This window comes from Hippichthys cyanospilos, chromosome 1 (genome assembly GCF_059441005.1).
Source record: "Hippichthys cyanospilos isolate Australia breed blue-spotted pipefish chromosome 1, RoL_Hcya_1.0, whole genome shotgun sequence".
Classification (NCBI taxonomy): domain Eukaryota; kingdom Metazoa; phylum Chordata; class Actinopteri; order Syngnathiformes; family Syngnathidae; genus Hippichthys; species Hippichthys cyanospilos.
The window spans coordinates 2,801,335-2,826,428 of NC_142369.1; the positions used below are offsets into that span (position 1 = coordinate 2,801,335).

The 25,094-nt window shown below is 40.2% G+C and overlaps 1 protein-coding gene across 4 annotated transcripts in view; it reads right to left on the bottom strand.

Moving 5' to 3' along the window:
- col4a6 (collagen, type IV, alpha 6) overlaps nt 1-25,094 on the bottom strand; it is a 77,543-nt gene that overhangs the window by 23,387 nt on the left and 29,062 nt on the right. For all 4 annotated transcript variants that reach the window (XM_088408277.1, XM_088408441.1, XM_088408360.1 and 1 more), the window contains exons 5-9: nt 9,282-9,359; nt 1,066-1,200; nt 949-993; nt 553-672; nt 411-473 (exon numbers count right to left, since the gene is read on the bottom strand). In XM_088408277.1, coding sequence (XP_088264403.1) covers nt 411-473; nt 553-672; nt 949-993; nt 1,066-1,200; nt 9,282-9,359 — 441 coding nt within the window. The remainder of the gene's footprint in view (nt 1-410; nt 474-552; nt 673-948; nt 994-1,065; nt 1,201-9,281; nt 9,360-25,094) is intronic.

Consider the following 25,094-nt stretch of genomic DNA (forward strand, 5'->3'; position numbering starts at 1 on the left):
AAAGTGATTGCACTTCTTTTTTTCCAAGTCGGAAACTCCTTTTTACGTATAAAAGTTGAATCAGTAGTTATGCAGTAGTAAATGCAGTTAAATTTTGGGGGATGGTTCGACAATGTTTTTTTTGGCGCCATCTGATGGTCGAAATGAGCTACTGCAGGCAAAAATGACTCATTCAGAGAAGTAAAAAAAAAAAATGAACTTAATATTTATTTTTTGAATAACAAATTCCGTTTGCAGGTATAGAAAATGAATCAGTAGTTTTAACATACTTATTTTTTAAATTTCACCATGTGTGGTTTTTGGACAGTAGATTTTGGCATCATCTGGTGGTCAAATAAAGTTACTGCAGGCTATGACTAACTTCCACAAGTAAAAAACAAAAAAAAAAAACAGAAACAGCGAGAACTCACAGTGATGCCATCATCAGTGATGAATCGAGGTTCTCCCTTCTGACCCTTGGGCCCGATTGGTCCCTGGGAGAACACGAGGCCAAATGTTGACGAAATCTTCATCCTTTTAAAAGCGGGAGGAGCGAAAGAAGCAAACGTTTACCGTGAATCCAGGCGGCCCGGGAGCCCCGGTGCCAAAGCCGGGATACCCGGGCTCGCCTCTGGTCCCGTTACAGCCGTCCTTCCCTGGTGGTCCCCTGCTACCCTGCTGACCAGTATGACCCTATGTCCAAAAAAAAAACAAAACCCCAAAACACCAAAACAAACAAAAAAACATTTTCAACAAACACATGATTGTAAATGGACTTTTTAAACCCTTTTAAATGATGATTTGCTGATTCGCTGCAGCGGAATTTCAGCAAGTATCGGTGACAGGTATCGGCATCTTTCAGTGGTACTCGATTCCTTGAAACAAGGCCGTTATCGACCTTATACCGAGATACATCGAATCGATACTCATTCAGCCCTAAGCGTAGTTCTCAGACTTTTTTGCACTTACGGGTACGCCATCGGTTCCCTGAAATCCTGGTACTCCCATCGGTCCCTGTTGAAATCAACAAACCAATGAAAAAAAAATGTCATCGTCATATTTATCTTTCAATCTAAAAAGACCCACTTTGTCTCCTTTCGGGCCAGATGGTCCTTTCAAACCAATGTGGCCCTTCTCCCCTTTGGGCCCTGAGGGGCCCAGGCCGCCGCGGGGCCCCTCTGGTCCACTCTGACCAACCTCGCCCAGCGGTCCTGGACGACCCTGAAAAGGAAAAAAAAAAAACATTAAAAAAATATTGAGATGAGTTTTCCAGGCTGCACTTGCAATATTCACCACATGGGGGCAGTAAAATGCTGAGCGTGAAGCAGCAGAGAAAACCAAACTGTAAAGCACACCGCGCGCGCACGCACGCGCACACACACTCGCGCAAGAGGATGATTGACATTTGAAACCATTAGCTCCCATTAAAGCAGTTAAGAGGAAACGCGGGAGACAGGAGGAGGAAAAGGCAGGCCAAGGGCGTGTCACAAGCGACAGGATTTGATTTCGCACTTGAAAAATGAACTTGACGCCTCCGCACCCTTGGACGCACAATGTAACCATTGCAGTAAATGAAGTTTAATAAAACAAAATAAAGTTTGGCAAAGGAGTCACTTTATCAAAATCTTAGAAAAAGTATCGCTATGTTCCAATTGATCTGCTCTTAATTTGAAAAGATATCTGAGGAACACTTCATTTGAAAAGCACATTTAATTTTTTTTTCCAGGTTTATCCCAGGGAACTGAAATAAAATTTTCTTTGAGTTTGAAATGTCCGACTGCATTTGAATGCACCATACGTCTCAAGGGCGGCTCCTGGAGACTGGGACATGAGGAGCACATTTAAAATTTTATCCCAGGGACCTGAAGTAAAATTTTCATGGCCTTTAATTCTCTTTGAGTTTGAAATGTCCAACTGCATTTGAATGCACCATATCTCTCAACGACAGCTCCTGGTGACTGGGACTTGAGGAGCACATTTAAAATTTTATCCAAGGGACCTGAAGTAAAATTTTATTAAACAATAATATGATATAATTATCAATTATTATTAGTAGTAGTAATAGTACAATTATTAATGTTTATTGCATGTTTAATGTTTTTTTCTCTTTGAGTTTGAAATGTCCAACTGCATTTGAACGCCCCATACGTCTCAACAGCAGCTCCTAGACTGATTATTATTTGTATTGTTATTGTTGTTGTCGTTATTAGTATAATTAAAATTATTCATGTTTAATGCATTTGAATGCGCCATACCTATATTCGACGACTACAGGATATTTGGACTTTATTATAATAATAATAAAAATAATAACAATAATTATTATTATCCGTACGATCCAAATTTTCAATCAATATTATGCATTTTCTCACTATATCCACAGGTTGAACTTCACGTCCTTCCTTTTGGCCGGAAGCCCCGTCGTGAGAACTAATCAGGACTTTGACTTGACCGACGCGGGCGTGGCCGAGGCCCCGGGGGCGGCCGGCGTTGGCGTGATGAGAGGCTTTGCGCCAGGTAAAGTCAGCCTGTCAGCGCCGTCTGGATTCCATCTGGCGTCCACACCTGGTTTCGCACCGAGACCGCTGCGCCAAAGCTCCCACTTTCTCTCAGGCCCGCCGCTACCTTTGACGTCCTTTTAGCTACTAAAATTACTTCATTAATTCTTCTAGTAATGAAGTAATCAATTTAGGTTAGTAAAGTGACTACCTTCAGGTACTAAGCTACCAAAAATAATTCATGTATAAAATAATTTACTTTAATGAATTAAGTACTAAAGTAATTGATTACTTTTCAGTGGGTACTTAAATAATCAATTACTTTAGGAAGTAAAAGTACTAGGAGTCCAACTACTAAATGTACTCAAGTACAATGAGTAATTGATTACTATGAATGTTTAAACGTGATCAATTTAATGTCTCTATTATAAACAATGTGTAACTACTTGCTTTATTGATTTATTGAAGATGGGGGCAGGCATGGGGAGAACATGCAAACTCCAGACAGGGAGGTAAGCTGGAATTGCCCATTTTGCACTAAAGTGTCTATGACTTTGAATGTATATGGTTTTATGTGGCCTGTAGTTAGTTAGCTGCTGTTAGCTAAAATCAGCCTGTTGCTAACTCAAATTAGCTACATCATTCCGTTGTTGATTTTTTAGGGCTTGCTGGACCCCAGCTGACTTTGGGCAGCAGGCGGGGTAAACCCGGAGCCGGTCGCCGGGCTCACTCAGAGACGAGTGACCGTTCGCACCGACAAACACACTTAAAGGCAATTTGGAGTGTCCGATTTACCTAGCGGAGTACCCGGAGAAAAGCCACACAGGCAACCCCATGAAACCGCCTTTACGTGCCGAGAGCTGGAGCCGCGGACGTTCGCAAGCGGCGTGTGTGTTTTGGTGCCGGGCGGACCTTCCAGCCTCATCATCTTCCGGCAGAGTGGTCAGTTTGTAGACCCGGGGCAAATCCCCTCCAGCACAAAGGGCACAATGGGGCCTTTTGGGGGCCACTAAGCTCTCTGGACTTAGCGCTCCCATCCAAGGCCTGCCTCACTTCCTGGAGCGGGGCAGACTCTTTTGGGCCGGCCTGGTCTGTGTGTGTGTGTGAAAGTGTGCGTGTTGTCCTGGATGTCCACCCCTGGGGGGCGGGCGGGGGGGGGGGGGGGGGGGGCCTTAACCAGTCGCATTGTTCTGGTGGCGAGGCGAAGATTTAACTGTCACACTGCATGCTCACTGTAGGATGGTGATGGGAGCAGAATTTGGTGGCGCTGGTGATGCCGCTGGCAGAGGTTTGGCAAATATGGGGGGGGGGGGGGGGGGGCATGGTGATGGGGTAGCATTCAGGGGAACATTCAAGCTGTGGCGACTCAATGTGTTTAAGTTGCTGTTCTCAAATATAAGGCACACTTGAGGGTGTGATATTGACAGTTTTTTTTTTTTTTTTTTTTGCAGTTATCAGCAAAACAAAGTACTTTGTCCATTTTTGGGTCATTTGCTTCCACGTCATTCTCATAGTATTTTAGCCAAGGGATGGCACGCTCCTGCTAGCGTGATAAATAAGTGGTTGTGCTATGTTGTCTTGTCACATCTGGGTGAAATTTCAGCTCCCTATTCTAGATCATTTTTGAGGCAAATTCTTCCACATCATTCTGGCAGTATTTTAGCCAGGGGGTGGCACACTCCTACTAGCGTGATAACAAAGTGGTCGTTCCATTTTGAAGTTTGAAATATTGCCACCATTTGGGTGAAATTTCGGCTCCCTGGTGTCTGTTTTTTCTACCTTTTTTAGTCAAATTCTTCCACGTGATTCTTGCAGTATTTTAGCCAAAGAATGTACACATTAGTGGAAGTGTGATGAAGAAGAAGTTATGCTATGTTAAAGCTTAATATGTTGTCACCATTTTGATGAAATTTCAGCTCCGTAGTGTATATTTCAACCAATTTGGGGGCACATTCCTCCACACAATTCTGGCAGTACTTTAGCCGAGGGATGGTGCACTACTCGTACTGTGAGACCTAAGTGGATGTGCCATGTTGAATTATGAAATGTTGTCACCATCTGGGTGAAAATTCAGCTCCCTAGTGTGTATAGTGACAATTCTTCCACATCATTTTGGCAGTATTTTAGGCAAAGAAATGGCGCACTCCTGGTAGGGTGAAAACTAACTCTTGCCATCTTGAACTTTGACATGTGGTCATCATGTGGTAGAAATTTCAGTTCCCTGGTGTCTATTTTGGGGCATATTCTTCCACATCATTCTCATAGTGTTTTAGCCAAGGAATGGCACGATCCAGTTAGTGTGATAACTAAGTGGCCGTGCCATGTTGAGATTTTGTTGTCACCACCTGGGTGAAATTTCAGCTCTTTAGTATCCTCTTTCAATGCGTGCCCCAATCAGTTACTTCATGTTCCAATTCATTTGCTCTTAGTTGAAAAATGTATTCCTCCAGTCACATCCCGTTATTAACGGACCATAAATAACTCGCTCGTACCCACATTTGAGGAGCACTGCCTTGGAGGATCATTTCATAAAAGCTAAAATAATCTGTCATTTTCCAGGTGCGCACACCGGCGTAGACACAGCAAACACAAAAGCGCGCAAAAATACGATTGCTCGGCCACAAAAATGCGCCCCCGAGTTTAAAGGGTGAGGCGCAGCTACATGTTTAACGAGCACGCTCGGCTTTTGTGGTGTCCGCGGCCTCCCGACGCGTCGTAAATAATCACGCCGTCATCGAGATCATCCAGAGCCTGGAAAATCATGACTAATAAATATCGTGCCAACTTTTGTGTGTGTGTGTCTCAGACATTGCAAGCTTCGTCATTGGTAATCAAAGTAATCCGGTGGGAGAGGACGTTTGAGAGGGTATTTCAGAAGTGGCTGCAGGTCCAGAGAAAGCCACGCGAGGGCAGTAGAGAGCATTAGACGCAGCAGTTGAACAGGGAGGGAGAGCAACCGTTTGCATTTAGATGCTTGTTGCTTACTGTGCATGTATGTGTCTATGGAGCTAATTACTTCACACACTTTCTCCTTACAAGATCACACGCTCTCACACAACCTGTCTCAGACACACTCTCTCGCCACTCTGACTAATTTGCTCTTTCAAAAATACACACACGCACACATGCTCTGATGAACAGACTCAGACACACTCTCACACAACATACATTCACTCATTTGCTTTCTCAAAGGGAATCTAATATTTTGTGTGGTGCACATACACTGTCTCACACGGGCTCTCACAAAATACACTCTCATCCATTTGCTCTCTCACGGTATTACAGATTCACTCGAATACAGCATACGTTCGCTAATTTGCTCTCTCAAAAGCAAACTCTCATATTCTGTGTGGTACACATACACTGTCTCACTAGCGCGCTCACAAAATACAATCACCTATTTGCTCTCTCACAAAAACAAACAATCCCGGATTCTTTACAACAAATTCTGTCTAAGACACGCGCTCACACAACAAACATTCACTAATATGCTCTCTCAAAAACAGACACTCTCACACATTCTCTGTCTGGTACACACACTGTTTCACATACACTCTCACACAAAATACACTCACACACATTTTCTCTCTCATAACGCGCGCTCTCACAAAATACACTCTCACGCATTTGCTCTCTCACAGTATTACAGATTCACTCTCATACAGCATACGTTCATACAGCAAACTCTCATTTCTGTGTGGTACACATACATTGTCTCACTAGTGCGCTCACAAAATACACTCTCACCCATTTGCTCTCTCACAAAAACAAACAATCCCGGATTCTCTACTACAACATCTGTCTAAGACACGCTCTAACACAACATACATTCACTAATTTGCTCTCTCAAAAACACGCACTCTCATACATATCGAATATAGATCATATTTGATATGATCTATGATTTATAATTTCTGATCATATAATAAGCTCTCACAAAATCACACTCACACTCTCACATGCATTCATTCCAACTGCCCATGGATTCTTGCTCTCACACACACAGACGCAAAGCACACATACAATATATAACAGACTCACAGAAAAATGCTCACACCCTTTCACACACTCTCACACATTTTCTCACATGCAAACTCACACACATTTCCCAAACATTTTCAGCATGATTTATTACCTAACAGACCATTATGTCATACTCTCACTCATTTGCAATTGCTCATTGATGTGCATGCACATACACACATCTCACTCTCACACATACACTGACTCACACACACCTCAGCCCTTGTCTTTCTCCCTGACCTTGTGACCTCACCGTGTCTTTGTACTAGCCACCACCCTTGACCCTCCTGTGTGTGTGTGTGCGAGAATACTTTTCATGGTTTCCGCCATCTTTGCACGCCTGAGTGTGTTTAGATGAAGCCTCGCAGTATGATAAAAAAAAGATAACATGCCATGAAGGGGCCCAACTGCATGCATGTATGCCAGAAAAAAAAAAATGGATGAAAGGCCACCGCTGATAAGACTGTTCTGTACATTAGACTGTACATCCCCACACACACACACACACACACACACACACGAGTAGCCATGCATAGAGAAAACACACACGCAGAATGAGAGATAGGGGGAGGGGTTATATTGAAAGATTAAAAAAAAAAAAGTAGATCAAAGTCATCATTCATGCTTGCCTTGTGCTGCTGCCAACTTTCATTAACTGGCTGCAATTGGAGCCATCAGCCCAAAACGTTTCTTTGCAATATGTTCTATGTGGCCCCACTGGTTCAAATACAGCATAAAGATTAAAAAAAAAAAAAAAAACTACCCGTTTTTATCGAGCTTTTTGTCATTTGGGGTCGACTGAAAACTAGACCAAAACGGGTGAGCCGCGATGTTCCATCTGCTCTTCCCTGGCCTTCTAATTCTCACTCTTCTCACTCTTCCTGCCCCCTCCATTGCAAGTAACTAACTCTACTATTCACACTTAATAAAATCATTCGCCAAAATTGCAAAGCATTGCACTTCTAAGGCAAAGGTTAACCTAACTCTAAAACATTTTTGGTGTGGGTTGACCAACCTGTTAAGAAACATATTTGAAAACTGTCCCGAAATTCCCAATCGAATCACGCCCCTGCGCTGATGTTGTTATCATCATCATATCATCAGTTTTTCCATTCCATCTTGTTTTCTTCCCCCTTCCTCTTTTTTGTGCCACTTCCGCATTTTCTCCCTCATCTTACTCTTAATTCTCACTCTTCTCACTCTTCCTGCTCCCTCCATTTGACTCCACACCATTGTAAACATTGTGCTGACCACACTCTGCATAGCGTGCATTACGAAACGCCAAAGCATCGTTTGCGCTTTTGGTTTAGAAAGCACGTTTAGAAAGAACGTTTTGCTACATGAATCACTTTAAAGCAAAAAAAACAACAAAAATGCAAAGGGCACAAGCGAGGGCTGATTGATATGGCGGGAGCCTACAGAAAGGCGTCGCCGCTCATTTGTTATGGCGCAATCCCACTGAGAGGCAGATCCACTATCGCCGTGCCCTTATTTTGAAAGGGACGCTTTTTCCCTCCCTCATACGCGATTGTCTGTTTAGTCTTCTTTGACTGGACGGCCTTATGTCAATAAATGCAAAGGCGTCCTTTTGCTGGCGCTTCAACCGTGACCTTTGCTGTTCACCCGGCGGGAGGGCATGTTTTCACATCAAATGGATTCAGCGTGGCACAAATGCTTTAAACAAAGATCTAAAGAGGCTTTTTGCAACGTAAAGCCCCCGGGCCGTTAATAAAAAAAAAAAAAAAAAAAGCAACAGCACATCTGGCTGGCGTCTTTCTGCTGTGTTTGGACATCACCTGGGGGAACGGCGTCAGCAACGCGTTCACAGCTCACGTCCCCGCGTCTGACGTGTAAAAACAAACAAACTGAAGCCAGCCGCTTTCCGATGCAGCTGGCCAATATGGACTTCGAATACAAATCTTATTGTTCAATATTGCCTTGGAAGAAAAACGACATTTTTCACAAAAGTTCAATTTCCGACTTATCTATATGGGATTTGCTTTATTTTTCCGGATGCTAAAAGAGCTTAGGGGGCACTAAAGTCCATGTGAGCGTGTTTATGTAAGAAAAAAAATATATATATGTATACAATATCGATAATAATTTGGATGCCTTTTCATAAAATCAGGCTTATGTCTCTAAAAATGAGATTTTGTCCTGTATATTCTAATTCTACACTTAATTCCATTTCAAGTGATGCATAACACTTGGATAAAGCTCAAAAATTGAAAAAAAAGTTACAGCAATTTTAATGTTACTATATCGTTCATATATATATATATATATATATATATATATATATATATATATATATATATATATATATATATATATATATATATATATATATATATATATATGAGACATTTAAATAACTGTCAAACATATATAAAGGATGTTCATATAAATTATTATATGAATATGGATTATGTATCTAAAAATATGGGTAGGTATGAGAGGCATGGCAATAAACATTTAATAGATTGTTCAAACAACCATACATATATTATACAGATATGGCAATCACATTACCGTAACGTTTTTATATATATATATATATATATATATATATATATATATATATATATATATATATATATATATATATATATATATATATATATATATATATATATAGTCGTTATGTTATGTCATATGACAAAAGTGGCGTAAAGGAATAAAGGAAGGAGCTCCTGCGTGTAACCTTGTTGTTGTTGGAAGAGGATGGCAAAAAAAAAAAAAAAAAAAAAAAAAAGGCGCGTAAACGGGTTGAGGACTCACCCTGGCTCCCTTTTCCGGGTTGCACCTGCATCCTCTGCTGCAGTCCAAACCCGAGCACGGCTCGTCGGAATTGTCCCCCTGCGGAGACAAAACGAGCGGGTCAGGAGCCGGCCGCAGCATCGGCGGACGCCTTCGCCCGCGTGCCGGGTTCTCCTAAACTCGGAGCGAAGCGGCAGATTAACCCCGGCATTCCCGGGATAGCCGGCAAACATCACGCAGCGCTTTCCGACTCCATCGGGCAAATAAAGAAAGCTTTGATAAGCTGACGCGTGAGTGACAAAAGCTCATATCAAGTACGCGCACGAGGCCCCCGTTCACATGTTCCGCCGACGGACGAAAACGTCAATTTGACCTCCTAGCCAGAATTCCGACAGCACCTCTATACCGACGTATGACCCGGTGTTATTTTTGGGTCGATTCGGGGTCAAAAGTCAGCGTGGTCCCGGGGATGAAAGGAGCAACATGTCGGCGGCATGAAGGTTATGAGAAAGTGGCGATGTGTTTTTGGTTCTTAGAACCAGGTGGGTCAAAGACCCCCCTCCGTGGGTCAACATAAACTGGCATGGGAAAAACTGCCGCGATACAAATGAGCTTTTGGAAAAATACTCTTTTTTTATAGCTAAAGTATTACCTTGAGATAAGAGAGACTCGATTTGAGATAGAAGTGCAGTTTGAGGACAGCAAATAATAATGGATATTTCTTCAACAACAATGACAAACATCAGTGCTGTACAGATGAGATGAGAGGAGCTGAAATATAACAATGAACACTTTGGCCCATAATTTTGGTAGACACATTTTTTTGTATCTTTCAAGATCTGGACATTTCATTCCAGTTATTTACTTATTGAACTTGACTTAATACATTGTCATTTTTTATAAGTTCATATTTAATGTTTTTTTATTTCTATTTATTGATTTTGTAAATTATATTTACCTATTCATCCATTTTTATTGGATTGATTTTTGTACATTTGTTTATTCATTGATTATTTTTTAAATTTTCTTTAAATCAACTTGTAAAATTTGTTTACATGTATGAATTTTGTAATATGTATTTTTTCATTTATTTATAGTTACTTACATTTTATTTATTATATTGATTGATGTTTAAAATTAATTTATTACTTTACTTATTTATTTTAAACTATATCTATTTATGTAAATATTTAATTATGTATTTATTTTGTTTTAGAAAATGTATTTATTTTGGTGTTTTATTAATTCATTGATTATTTTTTCCAATTCCTTTAAATCAACTTGTAAAATGTATTTACCACTTTATCAATTGATTTTTAAAATCGATCAATTTATTCAATCAATTTGTAAAGTGTATTTTTTGTTTATTTATAGTTACTGGCTTTTATGTATTTTATTGATCAATTTTTAAAATTCATTTATTATTTTAATCATTTATTTTTAAAAAGTATATTTTATGTATTTATGTATAATGTATAATTTATGTATTATTTTGATCAATCTTTAAAATCTATTTATTTACTTATGGGTGTTTGGGAATATTGATTGCAATTTTGCAGAGTAAAACAGCAAAAAAAGCAAAGAAAAAAAAAGGATTTCTCTCGATATTGTTTGGGGGGCAGGGGGGGGGGGGGTGGGGGGGGGGTGCGACTTGACTTTGCTTTGGAGACACACGAGCAACAAGGTAGACGTTTGTCCCCGTTGACAATTAGCTGAAGATTACTGGCATGTGACGATGGAGGGGAGCGGGATAATACGCGAGCAGGAAAAAGTTTGGCACAATGCCGGGGAGGGGGGGGGGGGGGGCGAGCGGGGGTTGGCGGTGCAGGTCGGAGCCCCGCTCCCTCTGATCTCCTCAACTCTTCTAATCACGATGACAGAAGGAGGCCAAGAAAGCGAGCATGGGAACGGAGACCTTGGGGCTGTCCCCCCCCGTTTTATTCTCATATATGCAAACGGTTGATGACCCCCATAAGCGTGTGATATTGTCACTTGGAGGACATTGATCCTCATTTTGGCGCCACATCAAAGCGGACCAAGCGATTAAAGAACAGACGAACATTAACACGCAAATTAAATACCACGTAAATTGTCTGGAATGTGTGGAAAAAGAAAGAGTTTGTTATCTGTCTACATGTGCTGCGCCGCTCTTTGTGTTCAAGTATATTGAAAATTGTGCTACCAAGATAAATCAATTGCTTATAAAGTTGAGAAATTGCACAAAATCATTCATTCTTTAGGTTCGTGTTTTAATGGCGGGTATTTATTTTGATTTGGGAGATACGCTAATAAATAACTCACTTGTACTTCTAAAGGAAAATATGATTTTTAATCATTTATCAAGAACAAAAAAATGGCTCCTGTAAGTCAATTCTTTCTACTCTTGAACCAATAACTTGTACAGAATGATGATTTGTGTTGATGATATTTTCTTCTAACAGTTCATCTTAAATATCCACTGTTTAAAGGCAAGTATATATTTTTTTTTTGCAGCCGGGTCTCATTCAGCTAATTTGGGGAATCTGCTGATCACGGAAAAAAAGTATTCAAAGTATCCAAGTATGTCTTTATTTTTTAAATGTCAACACAAAAATGGACTAGCTTTCATATAGCTGGTTTAGTTATCATTTTGTAACAAATAAGTAGCAAATATATATATATATATATATATATATATATATATATATATATATATATATATATATATATATATATATATCCATTTACCTGTGTTACCTCAATGTATTATATAATTGAAACGGAATTCATTATCGAATTACGTTAATTCAGAAACATAAGCCTGATTTTGTGAAAACGCAACACATATAATAGCTAGCATAACGGTTAGCTCCTCCTGATCAACATTAGCTTCATGCTAATTAACCTTTGCTACTTCTTGACACAATATATCAAAACGGAGACTAGAACTCACGGGTTTTTCTTTAGCAACGAGGAGTATTTTAAGTAAAGTATTGTAAGTCTTTCAAAAAGAAAGTTAGTGTAGCATGCTAGCAGCAGCCTGTTAGCAAGCAGAAACCTTGCTTAACTGAGGGCTCAAATGTAGCAACACAGCAAAATTGTTTCTTTTCTTCTTGGTTGACGATATTTCCAACTATGTGTTAGCATTAGCATTAAGCTAACGGACTTATGTTGCGACATGCTAATCCCTTTTTAGATTTAGTTTGACAGTAAACTTCAACCGTCGGTGACACGAAACGACTCGAGGCATCTTTTTCAAAAGCATTTCTATCGGCCAAGCTGCTGCTTGTTGTCAAGCGCGCGTCGGAATCTTCCGGTCAAAGCGCAAATTTGGAGGGAAAATGACAAGCGCTGTTATCTTAATACCTGTCATCGCGGAGCTTTATTCAAACCGTGCCATGACATCAATGTTGAGTAAACCCAGAATAAAGCCAACGTTTCTCCCGCCAATCTATTTCCCGATAAAACGGCGGCGACGCGACGGAACAGGCCCGCGCCGCGCTTGTCATCTTTACGTATTGATGCGGCTCAGCGTCTTTCAGCGCGCCGTACATAATACGGCACCATCAATCTGCATCCGCCGCGTTTGCTAACGCTCGACTGTCCAAACACTGGTGAGCGCGCCCCGCTTCTTCTTCTTCTTCTTCTTCTTTTTTTTTTCTTCTTCTTCTACTAGAATCTGAGAGTTAGCTCGCGGGTGATGGCCGACGCCTCGACTTGCCCGCTCGTCGCTATAGGGTGCGCAGATGTTATCATTGTCCAGGTTGCGTCTCGGGTTACCCCCCACCCCCAAAAAAAAAGAAAATAGACGCGGGCCGTATAGCACGGTGCATGATGGGACAGGAGTGTTTGTTTTGGGGGGGGTGAGATAAAGATGATGGAATTCCTCATTGGGAAGTGAGGTTAGAAGTGTGATGGGGAGGGAAGGCGGTTTTCCCATTTAGTTCCAAAATGGAGGGCAGGTCTGCTTCAAGGCTCATTGTTATGACATCAGCAACGCCGTTATATACCCCAGGGGTTTCTCGTTTATCGCTGGGGCAAAATTCGAGATTCGTCAAGCAGAGGATGTTTTGTTTTCATTTATTATAGTTGTGTTTTTTTTTTTTCATATAATTTATTTATTCGGAATTGAAATTTTGTTTCCTCTTTATTGTCTTTTAGTGGCAATCGATTTCTTGTGAGGGTTAAAAAAATACACACAGAAAGTAAAGATTTTTTTTAACTTATTAAATATTTACGATATATATTTTTGTCTTATGTTTTTTTTCATTTATTGTTTTAGTTTTATTACAAAAATAAGTAAAATCCATAAAGTTGGGGTGGATATTTTCTTAATTTAGCGTATGTTTTCATCGTTTATTTTTACTTTTGTGGTTTATTACAGCTTTTCGCTGAAGATTATTTTCTGTAAAAATTCTCGCAATTCGTTAAATCTGTAATTTTTTTCATTAGTTATATATATATATATATATATATACAATTTTTTTTTTAATTACAGCTCTATCTCATTTATCATTGGTGTTATAGTCAGGTTTTGTTATATAGGTTTTATTTTATACATGTATATGTTTTTGTCTTGTATCCGTTTTAATTTGTATTGTTTTTTTTGTATATTACATAAACCTGCAATAAGTGAAATCTATGAGGTCGAGGTTATTTTTTTTTATTATGCTTTTTCCCTCCATTTATTATGTTTTCTTGTTGTTTATTACAGAGTTCCTTTGTTATGGCTGTCTGGGATTATGTTCCAAACACAAATTAGATTTTTTTTTTTTTTTATGATATATTTTTTCCTGTCTTCTCCTATATTATAAGCATTTTCCTTTTACTGTTTTATTTTTTGTTCATTGTTTTTTTCATTTATTATAAAAAAAATAATTCCATAAATCGTGTATGAATGGTTCAACAGGCAGGAAGGCAAATTTTGATTAACGGCGCAAAGTAATAACCGGAAGCAACACAGGTAACGTCTGAGTGCCTTCAGAATAAAAGCCTGCAGTATAAGAAGAGTTTAACCCAAATATATTTGGCCGGGCGATGACTTATTTAATCTGTTCACTGCCACTGACGGCTAAATACGTCACTTCGGTGATTCAGGGCTATACAAATAAAATTTGATTGATTGATTGATTGATATTATTTTGAAAAATGTGACCCGTAAAACGTTAAAAGTCTAACAAGGGTGAAATTCCGAAGACCCGCCAAGGTCATTTCTGCGTTTTAGCTCGATCCGCAAATGTCAGGCCGAAGCCCGATATCTCAAACGTCTCGTGAGTACGCAATAAAGACAAGAAACGTGCAAGAAAGGAAAAACAAATCTCCTTTGATCTTCCTTTCCTCCCTTTTGTCCAATCTCGCCACTCCCTCCCCTCCATTTTAGACCTCTTATCACGTCTCCCTTCCTCTTCCTCTTCCTCCTCTCCAACTTCATCCTCCTCATCCTCAGCGTGTGACCCTGACATCCGCCGCGGGAGACTAAGCAGCTGTGTTTGGCCGCGCGGCCGCGTTCCTGGTTGACTGTTTATTCCACGCGCCGGCTCGCATTGCGTCGGCGTTCCCGGAAGCGGGGCCACCCACCACGAATCGCCGCGCTTTGACGCTAACCTGCTGGCACGCCGAGAATCAACCTTGTACCTAATATTCTGTTAAATTGTGCAGAAAAAAAAAAAATAATAACCCAGCGATATGGCCAAAAAGAGCAAATCTCAATTTTCTTCAATCAAAGAAATAAACTCGACAAAAATGTATTTGAAGGTTTGATTTATGGATTAAAACAACTGTAGAAAATATTCAGATGAAAAAAAATGAATACTGATTTTGAAATCAGTTGGACGTTAATCCTAACAATCATAGTTTGTGCAACGTGCTTAACTCCTTGGGGAAATTTGGACCCAACTCGGGCTTTTTTATGTGTGGTATAAAAGGAAAAGTATACAAAAAAAAAACACAAGGAGGCTAAAATATTGAATAGATTGTCAAAATGTGACGACTTTCAATATGACACGCTGCTGTCCCTTCTAAATGCTTGCAAACGGGAGGTTGAGAGGTACACTCTATAGGTGTCAAATTTCGCCCATGTCGGGCTCGTTTACTGCCATTCAAAATTGGAAATACTGTCCATTTTGGACATATTGAAAACCCCATGTTTTATCATGCATTACCCCCGAATCCTTTCAACTGCAACTTGCAGACGAGGCGCACTAGAAATTTTAATAAGGCCAGGAATTAAGGATAATAAGGCTAGTGAAAAAGGGGCGTTCATTTATTTAGCCATTTTTAACAGTAAAAATATTTTGTCAGACCTTCAAAAGACACATTTGGCTCAACCCGGTATGTTCAAAAGTGATCAGTAGCAACAGGAACCATGTCAGGATGTCAGCATCACAGTATGCAGTTTTGCAGTTTTCTGCTAGCGTGGACCGTGCAGCAATGGGAAATCTCGCGGCGTTCTAATCTTGCGAGATCTCGTCGCATTTCTAATACGCACCAATCGTAGCTGTACAACGACAACAAAAGCATGATATTGTATTCTATAAAATCCACTTTTCGGAAACGTCAACAATTCATCGAAAGACGCTCTTGATGAAATACACAGACCAAGAGAGATTCCGACTTGTCTGGGGATCGGAGCTTCCGCTTTGGTTCCTCTTGCCCGCTAACTATAAATCCAACATTTTGTGTGCGAACGCACCTGTTTGGCTGAATGACAGTAAACGGAGCATTTGGAAGTCATAAAAAGAGTACACGTCTCAATGAAACGTGTAAATGTTGCTACTATCTGCGGATTTATAACCCCGCCGGTAAACATGCCTCCTCTGCTCGAGCATCAGTCGCTAGCCAATGGCGGATTATTAGAGCGATAAATCAAGCCCCACTTAGCAGTGTTGATAAAACACATTTTAATTCCAAGCATAAATGTTAAGACAGCGCCTGACTAAACAGCAAGTGGCGACGTTGCCGCCGTGTCAATTTGTGCAAAACGATACAAAGTCACAGAGTAGGTGAGAACATGCATATAGCGCGTAATATTTACTGTTAAATAGGGTTCTGGTACAGGAAGGGATATTAGCATGGCATGATGTTGACGTTATCTGAAAAATACTAAAATAATAGTGCCGAACATCTTCCAGAAATGGTTGGTGCCTTTTCAGGCCATTTCTACGGGAGCTTAGCGCTGCTAATGTGACGTAAACATTTTTGAAGAGCAGACTCATTTAAACAATTTGTCAGTTTGCATGTTTTTTGCTCAAGAACAAATATTTTGTTTTAGCAGTAAACCGATTTGTTGAAAAAATATGTAAACATTAATGCTATTTTGTTTTTTTTATATAGTTTTAGGATTCGGGCTGTTCAGCATTTTTCTCCCAGGTATTTGCAAGTGCATTTGGACGTACTTGTAGGCTGTGTTTGAAAGTTTTTACGTTTTTTTTTCCTTAATGCCACAGGGTTTTGATTTTGACAATCAAATAAAAAAAATATATATACAGTGGACCCCCGTGTTACAACGTCCCTGATTTATGTTATTTAATGTTGCGAAATGGAATACTGAGTTTTTTCATCCCCTCTTTATGACATTTTCCCGGTTTTGCGACAAAAACAACTGTCATGACCCTAGGGCGTTGGCTGTATTTGTGTTGTTTTGTCTCCATCTGCAGGCGTTTTTAAGTAATTACACCTATTTTCAGTTGCCGTCCCTGCAACGCGTCACTACAATTCTGGTCTGCTATATGTCGGCGTCTCCTCACGGAGATGGTGGTCTGCTATTGGTCGGCCTCACCCGTTTCAAAATGGCGGAAAGGTAAAGCTTTGTTTGATTGTGAGTGGTTACAAAAGTCTATTAATAGTGCATTTTACTGCTTGATTCAAAGTTGAAAGGGTTAGCCATGGGTCCCAAGATTGCTAGTGATGTTAAAGAGAGAAGAAAGAAGATGATTTATATAAAAAGGAAGCTGGAGATAATCAAGAAATCTGAAGCTAGCCTAGCCTAGGCTACCCTTACTAGGGAATATGGGCATAACAAGCGGCACTCTAAGGTAAATAAATCCTTTCTATATTTTTGATTTATGATGTTTTCTGATTGTATACATGTACTGTATAGTATATATACGTAGCACTTACTATACAGTTTTTAATATGTACTGTATGTACAATTTTGATGTTTTTGTTCTAAACGCATTAGCTATTTAACATAGATTTGGATTGGCCGCCATACAGTGAATTTGTTTTAATGTCGTAACACGGGGGCCCACTGTATACGGGGGTTGAAAATGCTATGTTTTAGAGGTCGACAGGTACGTTTGAACATATTTGACCATACATACTGGTACTCCTTACTGCTGTATATATTGTTCAAAGTAAATTTGCAGCAGCAACAGCAGATAGAAATCTGAATCCTTCAGTCACAATCTCTTTGCGTTTTTAGGACACAGCTCTGTGAAGCGATGTGTTGTGATAACTACCCCCAATCCATGAAGGAGGGGGCAAGGGGGGGAAGGGGGGGGCAGACAATGGAGGCCAAAAGCACCAGAGGCGTCAGAAGCGGGATGAAAAGGCCTGTAATGGCAGACAGATGGAAGTGAAAAGACAAGAATAGGGGGCGTTACAGCGGAGGAGTTGGTGACACGGGCTTCAGCAACAGAAGATTCGGTTTCACTGGCGGCTCTGATTCGCTCCCCGGAGTCGGGAGTGTTTAAAACGATGAGATGAGCCGTACCAGAATTTGCGCAGAAAAAGGACGCGGTCAAAAGCGATTCCAAGATGTGTCCCGAAACTTTTCTTTTTCTTCAAGGCAGCCTGGCACCACTTTGCGGCGCCTGACCCACTGACCTCGACTGTCGCTGAGCCGAGGTCTATTTTTAGCAACGGGAGCGTCACTTCTTTCCTTCTGCTCCCCTGCATCAAGAGGGTCCACCAAAAAAAAAAAAAAAAATGTTGGTATGAGACAAGCAGACAGATTTTGCGTGTCTTCCCAACTGACGAATTCCTCACCCACCGGTGGAAAGTCAACACGCATTTCTGGCACGGTGGCCGCATACCGTACAGATGTTCAGTGGACTTTGTTTTTCGCTTTGGCCACAGGGGGCGACAGAGCGGAAATTTGAGTGGAAACGGACACCTTGGCTCATTTGTGTCTTTTTGTGACTTAATATTCGCGGTGAAACGATTCCTCGAGTAATTTGAGTACCTTGGTTAAAACAAAAAAAAAATCCTTGAGACATTTTTTTCCTAACTTTTGTTTACTCTATACTGTCAAGAAGAAGTCAAGCTAACCGCGGCAACAAGTGTCCATGCAAAATAAATGTTACCTTCACAAATAACATATGGACATCAAAGCATCGGCGCCTTTTTTAGCGCCTTATAACACCTGACTCGACTCATCACTGATGTCAACGACACAAAGTTGTCCTTGAATCAAGTTCATTTGCTATTTATGCTAATTAAGGATGTTTAAATGCGACTTAATTGTGCTGACATTGTATAATACGGCATCTGCTGGCAGTGATTAACGATGGCTCTAGAATTAGCGGCTAGCAGCGCTAGAAAAGGCAGGCAGTACGAAATGCTAGCAGTTAGCATTTAGCAGCACTCAATCGCCCCCTTGAGGCCGTTGGATGACTTTTAAATGCAGTTTAAATACGTGCAAATGACTTAACTGATACGGTTGCCATTCCTACTGATCATTTTTTTGAACATGCACATTTTACTTGATTTTCAAAACGTGCTGTTTTAGCCAGCAAAAAAAATTGCTAATGTGGTTTTGATGTCCCTTTGTTTCATGAATAAATTGGGGAGATATTTGTTTAGAATTAAGGTTAAAATGCAGCTTAAATTTAAGTTTAAAAAAAAAATGGTGGTTTTCGAAATAAAAAAAATCCAAATTAAGCGTTTTTTGTTCAAAAACCTGATCATTTCATAAAATTATTGTATTGTATCACATTGCATTGTATTGTATTCTATATAAGTATAAACTGTAAAACAGTTGGGTCAAAAATAACCCAATTATGGGTCAAAAATGACCCGACTTAACATTTGGCTCAATTTGATCCAACTTTCAGGGTTGCAACCCAACTTTTTAGGTTGTTTCGTACAAAACTAGAAGGATGTGTCAAATTGATCCAAATATCAATATATATATAATATATAATATCATATCAATATGTCGGTCTTTTTTGGCCCACAGTTGAGCTATTTTTGACCCAGGTACTTGGTATATAAACGCAATCCTTTCAAAAAGTGACACGAACCAAAAAAAAAAACACGACACGACACCGCATACTTTTAGGCAATTTGAGAACTGATCCACAGCGCAAGCGAATTGCAAATCCTCCGCATGAGACCTCTCCAGCTTGTTCACTTCAAGGCTCAAACAGACACAGAACCATAAATGGTCAAAGCGGCCCCCCGCAAAAACCGCTCGGCCCCTCGAGAGAAACCGTCGGAGTGCTCCGAAGGTCAGCGGCGGGATTTTGCATTGGATGTGAACGCTTCCAATGATTACAAGCTTCGGTTTAACCATCTACACGGCCGCTCGCGCAGAACGCAAACGAAGGCATAGAAGCTTGTTTAATGATTATTTGGGGGTATACATCACGTATACATGTGAGGAAGAAAGGTGGCGATCACGCGCTCATCCACTGGAACAGAAAAGTCCAATTCTGGAAGGGTGGTTAAAGAAAAACCAGGTTGATGGACCTTGATGTTTTTCTCCCAAATACCTGAGTTCAGATGTTTTCCTCCGGGTAAAGATTTAGACCACGAAGTAGTTCTTTTGTTGTATACCGTAATTCCCCAAATATAAGACGCAGGTTTTTCCCCAAATGAAGGCCAAAAGTACAGGTGTGTCCTATAAAAGGGAACTTAAAAATGAGAACTTAAAAATAAAGATTTTTTTTGTTTATTTCGTTTTATTCGACACCAATCGAGTTTTGGAAATGTTCACGTTAAAACTTATACATCCCACTTTGGGTTGCTATAAATAAATCGCTGAACACTTCCTCTTGAATCGCTAGTTGATTAGCGTGCCGTCACGTCTGACGTAAGCGTCGTTAGCGTGTTGTTAACTCGTTAGCATAATATACGGGAAGAGCTGTGCACGACCTTAAACTAAACTCAAGTAAACTTATACGCGAACCCTTAACCCGCCCGAAATAAATTGCACTGTGGACTTGTAAATGATGCCTTGATCAGTGGAAATGTAAAATCAAAACGTACAAATAAAGTGACCTACACAAACAACCCACCAATACACCAACGCCATCTCAAGGCAAACAAATGAAATGCATTCATATTATCAACTGCTACAATTAATATCATGAATTGTAATAAAGGGTTTATGAGTGTTTTGTTACGCTTGGAACGGATTAGTCTATTTACACATAAAGAGTGGCTCCACTTACAAAAAATTCATGTTACCACTGATGAAATGACTTCGGGAACAAACTAATTTGGTAAGTAGAGGTACCACTGTACTACTAAAAGGTTACGGGCCAATAGGAGGGCAGCGCCTGTTGAAAACACAAATTTTACATCGGAGCAAGAAAAAGTCTTTTTTCATGCTCATCGCCACAAAATTCCCCGTTTTGAAGTGTGAAATAATGGAATATTACACAGTTTTGCATTTTTTTTTTATGTTGATGTTTTTCCCTGGATTTTTTCACACATTAGCTAATTAGCAAAGGTTTCCCTTGGGTTCCATATGACCATTTGGCCTTCCGATCCCAAGTGTCAAACCCCCTCGATCCATACTAACCCTTAGCACGGCGTTTTGCATTGTTTATTAGCATTAAACTAACCAATGAGCTTTTGTGTCTCATTTGCGTTGACTTCCAGCTAACCTCAAATCCGCAGATTCCCGAACTGAGAATATTTCAGCGTGCTACAACAACAAGCTCCGAATCGGGCCGCTCGGAGAAAGATCTCGGCTACCTGCGGGCGAGACTCACTTGGCATTTCTGGATGAATCTGGAAAGCATAGACATCGGCGCCGCATGTTCAGAAACGTTTGCTGGGATCGGAAAGGCGGGGGGGGGTGTATCCGCGCCTCCTTTTATCCTGGAAAGGTTGGAAGGCTTTGGCGTGTTGCAGCAAGATGGGACAATAGCTTCCCATATAGGTGGATCAAAAAAGCTTGCACGCAACGCCGGCGAAAAAGAAATAGCACGTAAGGAGGAATGCGGGGGGTTAGCGAGGTTATTGAGGAATCCGCGCACGGCGCAAGGCGCAAATTCTTCTCAGCATCTCCCTGCTTGACTAACCTTGATGAAAGGTTTCATTTAAGAGTGCCAGACTAATGCGAAGTTATCGTAAAAGCAAAGGTTCCCAGAGTATTATTCGTCGGCGTGCTGTCACGCCGTCCATTATACGCGGGGGATTTAGCGGCGCGGCCTCTTGGTATTTGGTCGGTATCTAGGTGCGCCGCCGCAATGCAAACAGCATGCGATTGCGGGCGCCGCCCTCCTATAGGCCCGCCGTTTGATTGCGCGGCCTCCGTAACCGCCGGGAGAGGTCGTATATCGCTCCAAACATGCCAACGCCTAGCGCCGCTTGGGGGGCGCGGACGAGGGCCGTTTCCATGTGAGGGACACAGGAATGTGATGGGGGGTACAGTATTTAGGGTGCCCGCCAAGATGTCGGAATCACTCTTACTGGATGTATGGAAATGCGGAGCTACTGTTTGTGATGCGTTTTCACCAAAGCAGCTAATGTCCATTGTCCATTTGGGGATTTTGACGCAGGCAACCTCCTTAAGGGCTCAATTATTTGATTTATACTTGCACCCCCATGCCCTCCTCCCATAGCCATATTTGTGGTCCATACTTTGCACTATTATACTGCTAAATACCCGTACTGTATCATAGTTATAGCATGCTATAGTCTGTACATATCTGTACCATAGTCACTTCTATAATTTCCGACCATAGTCATATATATAGTTTATACTTGCACTGCTATACTCGTACTGTATCATAGTCATAGCCGGTTATAGTCTGTACATATCTGTTCCAACGATACTGTTATATTCCGTTATCTCCTGTTGTACATACTGTAAGTATTTATACGCTGCTAAGCACTTCCGGTTAGATGCTAACTGCATTTTGTTGCCTCGATCCTGTGACTTGCGCGATAACAATAAAATTGAATCTAATCTAATCTAATCTAATCTGATTTTCATTTCCCAGCAGCCAAATGTTCAAATTAGAATCCGAGCGGGTGATATTAGACGGTGCGCATCGTTGAAAAATGAATGTGGCAAAATATTAAACGGCTTTGTTTTTCAATTTGGCAACATTCAAATTGCTATAATTTTGTTAATTTATGAGCTACATCTATGTATTATATAGCATTTTATATTGCGAGTATTAAGTATTAAGAGTAGAATTAGAGCAGTGGTTCTCAAAGGTTTTTCAGTGATGTGCCCCCTGTGAAACATGTTTCACAAATGCAAAGCATTTTTTGAGTAAAAAAAATTAAACTTTAGAACCCTTCAAACTTTATTTGTTTCGGTCCGCCAAAAAATAAGCAACATAAAGTGTCCTCTTTTGGATCACAGAAGATATCTGTGATCAAAAAGAAATAACCTAATTATTAGTTCAATATTTGTCCACAAACAAAAAAAAAAATCAACATAAAGGGTCGGTCCTGTTCTAAAAAAAAATCATTATAAATAAATATTCGTCCACTGAAAAATGGGAAACATAAAGCTGTTTTCTTTTGCGATTACAGTAGAGATCTGTTCACAAAATTATTCATTAACAGTTGGCTTGTGACAAGGCGGGTCGAACTAATTTGGGTTTTATAAATAATGACATTGAATAACCTAATGAACATAAAATGTGTTTTATGAACTTTTATTTTCCTGAAACCTTTAATTAATTCAATCATTTTTTGAAAGTATATTTGCATGTTTTTTTCCATATATATATATATATATATATATATATATATATATATATATATATATATATATATATATATATATATATATATATATATATATATATATATATATATATATATGCGCCCTGCAGGTAAGCAGTTACGATTGGAATGATAAGTGATGATGTGGCCAAGTCACATTGTATTTTCCAAGCATCATCTTTGGAAAGTGGAATGATGAGCTGCCATTAAAAGACAAAAGCAAGATGTAAGATTCCATCGTCTTATGACTTGCGTGAGCGTTCAAGTTCAAGTTGAAGCTCCTGCGGGCTAAACGGAGGCCGTAAGTGAGCAGGTCATGTCCTGTCTCCGTGTTCTCATTTCTCCACGCAGGTGCAAAAATATTACCTTGCCACAGTTTTATTAAAGCGGGAATGTCAGATATACCCTCATGTCTTTTATGTCGTCTTTTCTTTTTTTTCTTGTAGCGCAATATCTGCCAATATCTTGTATACTTGATTTGACCTCAACGTTACCGTTTGCGTGACTGACATCTCAGCATGACAGTCTTGCCTTGTTGAATCTCAAAGGCCAGATTTTTTTTTGCAAGAATTGCCCCTACGTGATGCCCCCTGTTGCAGTTCTGCGCCGTTGCCGTTCAATGCGATCGTGCGCCGGCAAGAATGCGTCGCAGGGAGAGTGAGTTTGCGCTTGTGCAAACGTTGGGCAACGACGGTGAACTTTTAACCGCAAGCATATTTTCCTGAGCTCCATGAAGTCAGTTTGCCACAAGCCAACGCAGAAGAATAAACAAAACATTACAACATCTTTAAATACTTCAATGTTGGAAAAACCAGTCAACCGAACCGTTCGGTTTCGTCGCACGGAATTCCGCTAGCTTGATGCTAACCTATGATGCGATAAGCTTATGAAAATTAGCATGGATGTTATCTCGGCCACCTGCCTGTTTGACGATATTTTCTACTTAAAATTTGGATTTTCTCGCATACTAGGGGTGGGATCGTGTAACGAGACATCGCGACAATAAGACGCCGCAAAATTTCTCGGCCCTACACGGCATGGGATCCTCTGATGGCTTTTGTTTCGATGTTGTTACCGAAAAGTATGTCGCGACGATGGCAAACAAGACAACGTTGTCCTGGAGTCAATTCAGGGTGCAAAAAAACAAAAAAAAAAAACAACTGTAATTTCATTGTACGGTATAGCGTTTAGCGAGGCCTCTAGCATAAACTAGCCGTTAGCCAGCGGCATTCAAATGCTTTATATTGGCTGGCGGGAGCAGTGGGATTATCTTTCAAGGGCAGTTTACCAGCCCAAAATAATTCTGCACTCTGATCATAACCGTTTGAGAGTTGCCGTTTGTACTGATCACTTTTTTTTTTCTTTAACAAATATGTGTCCTATGTTGCCATTTTGTCTCATCCAAAATGCATGGGGTGAGAGCTACCTAAAATCTCAGTACATAGTTAAAAAAAATGGTTACATTTCGCAGTTAGTTTTCTGTATAGGGAAAGTTAGCTTGTATATATCATTTGTTTACAATACTAGTAGAGTAGTATATACAAATACAGGATACCATATTATCAAAAAATATATAATGGTGGTCATTCACAATTAAGTGGAAATGTCTTATTTGGTCTTTTGTGTTTGATATTTATTTTTCACCAAGCAAAATGATTTAAATTGACAATGTGTCAAATTTAGAGCGTTTTTCATGAAAAAGGAATAAAATAAATGATTATACATTTCAAATACTTGCAAATAAATGTGTTCTTAATGACCAGGTGTGTTTTAAATATAATTAAATGATGTTACATGGGGGTGGCACTCCTCCAGAGGCTGCCATGTTTGTTATTGCTACGGACAATGGTAAATGCATCGCCTCCTGCTGGCCGTAGTTAAAAATGGTCTCAATCGTACACATTGTCCCTTTAAAAAAACCATTTCATTAATACCGGG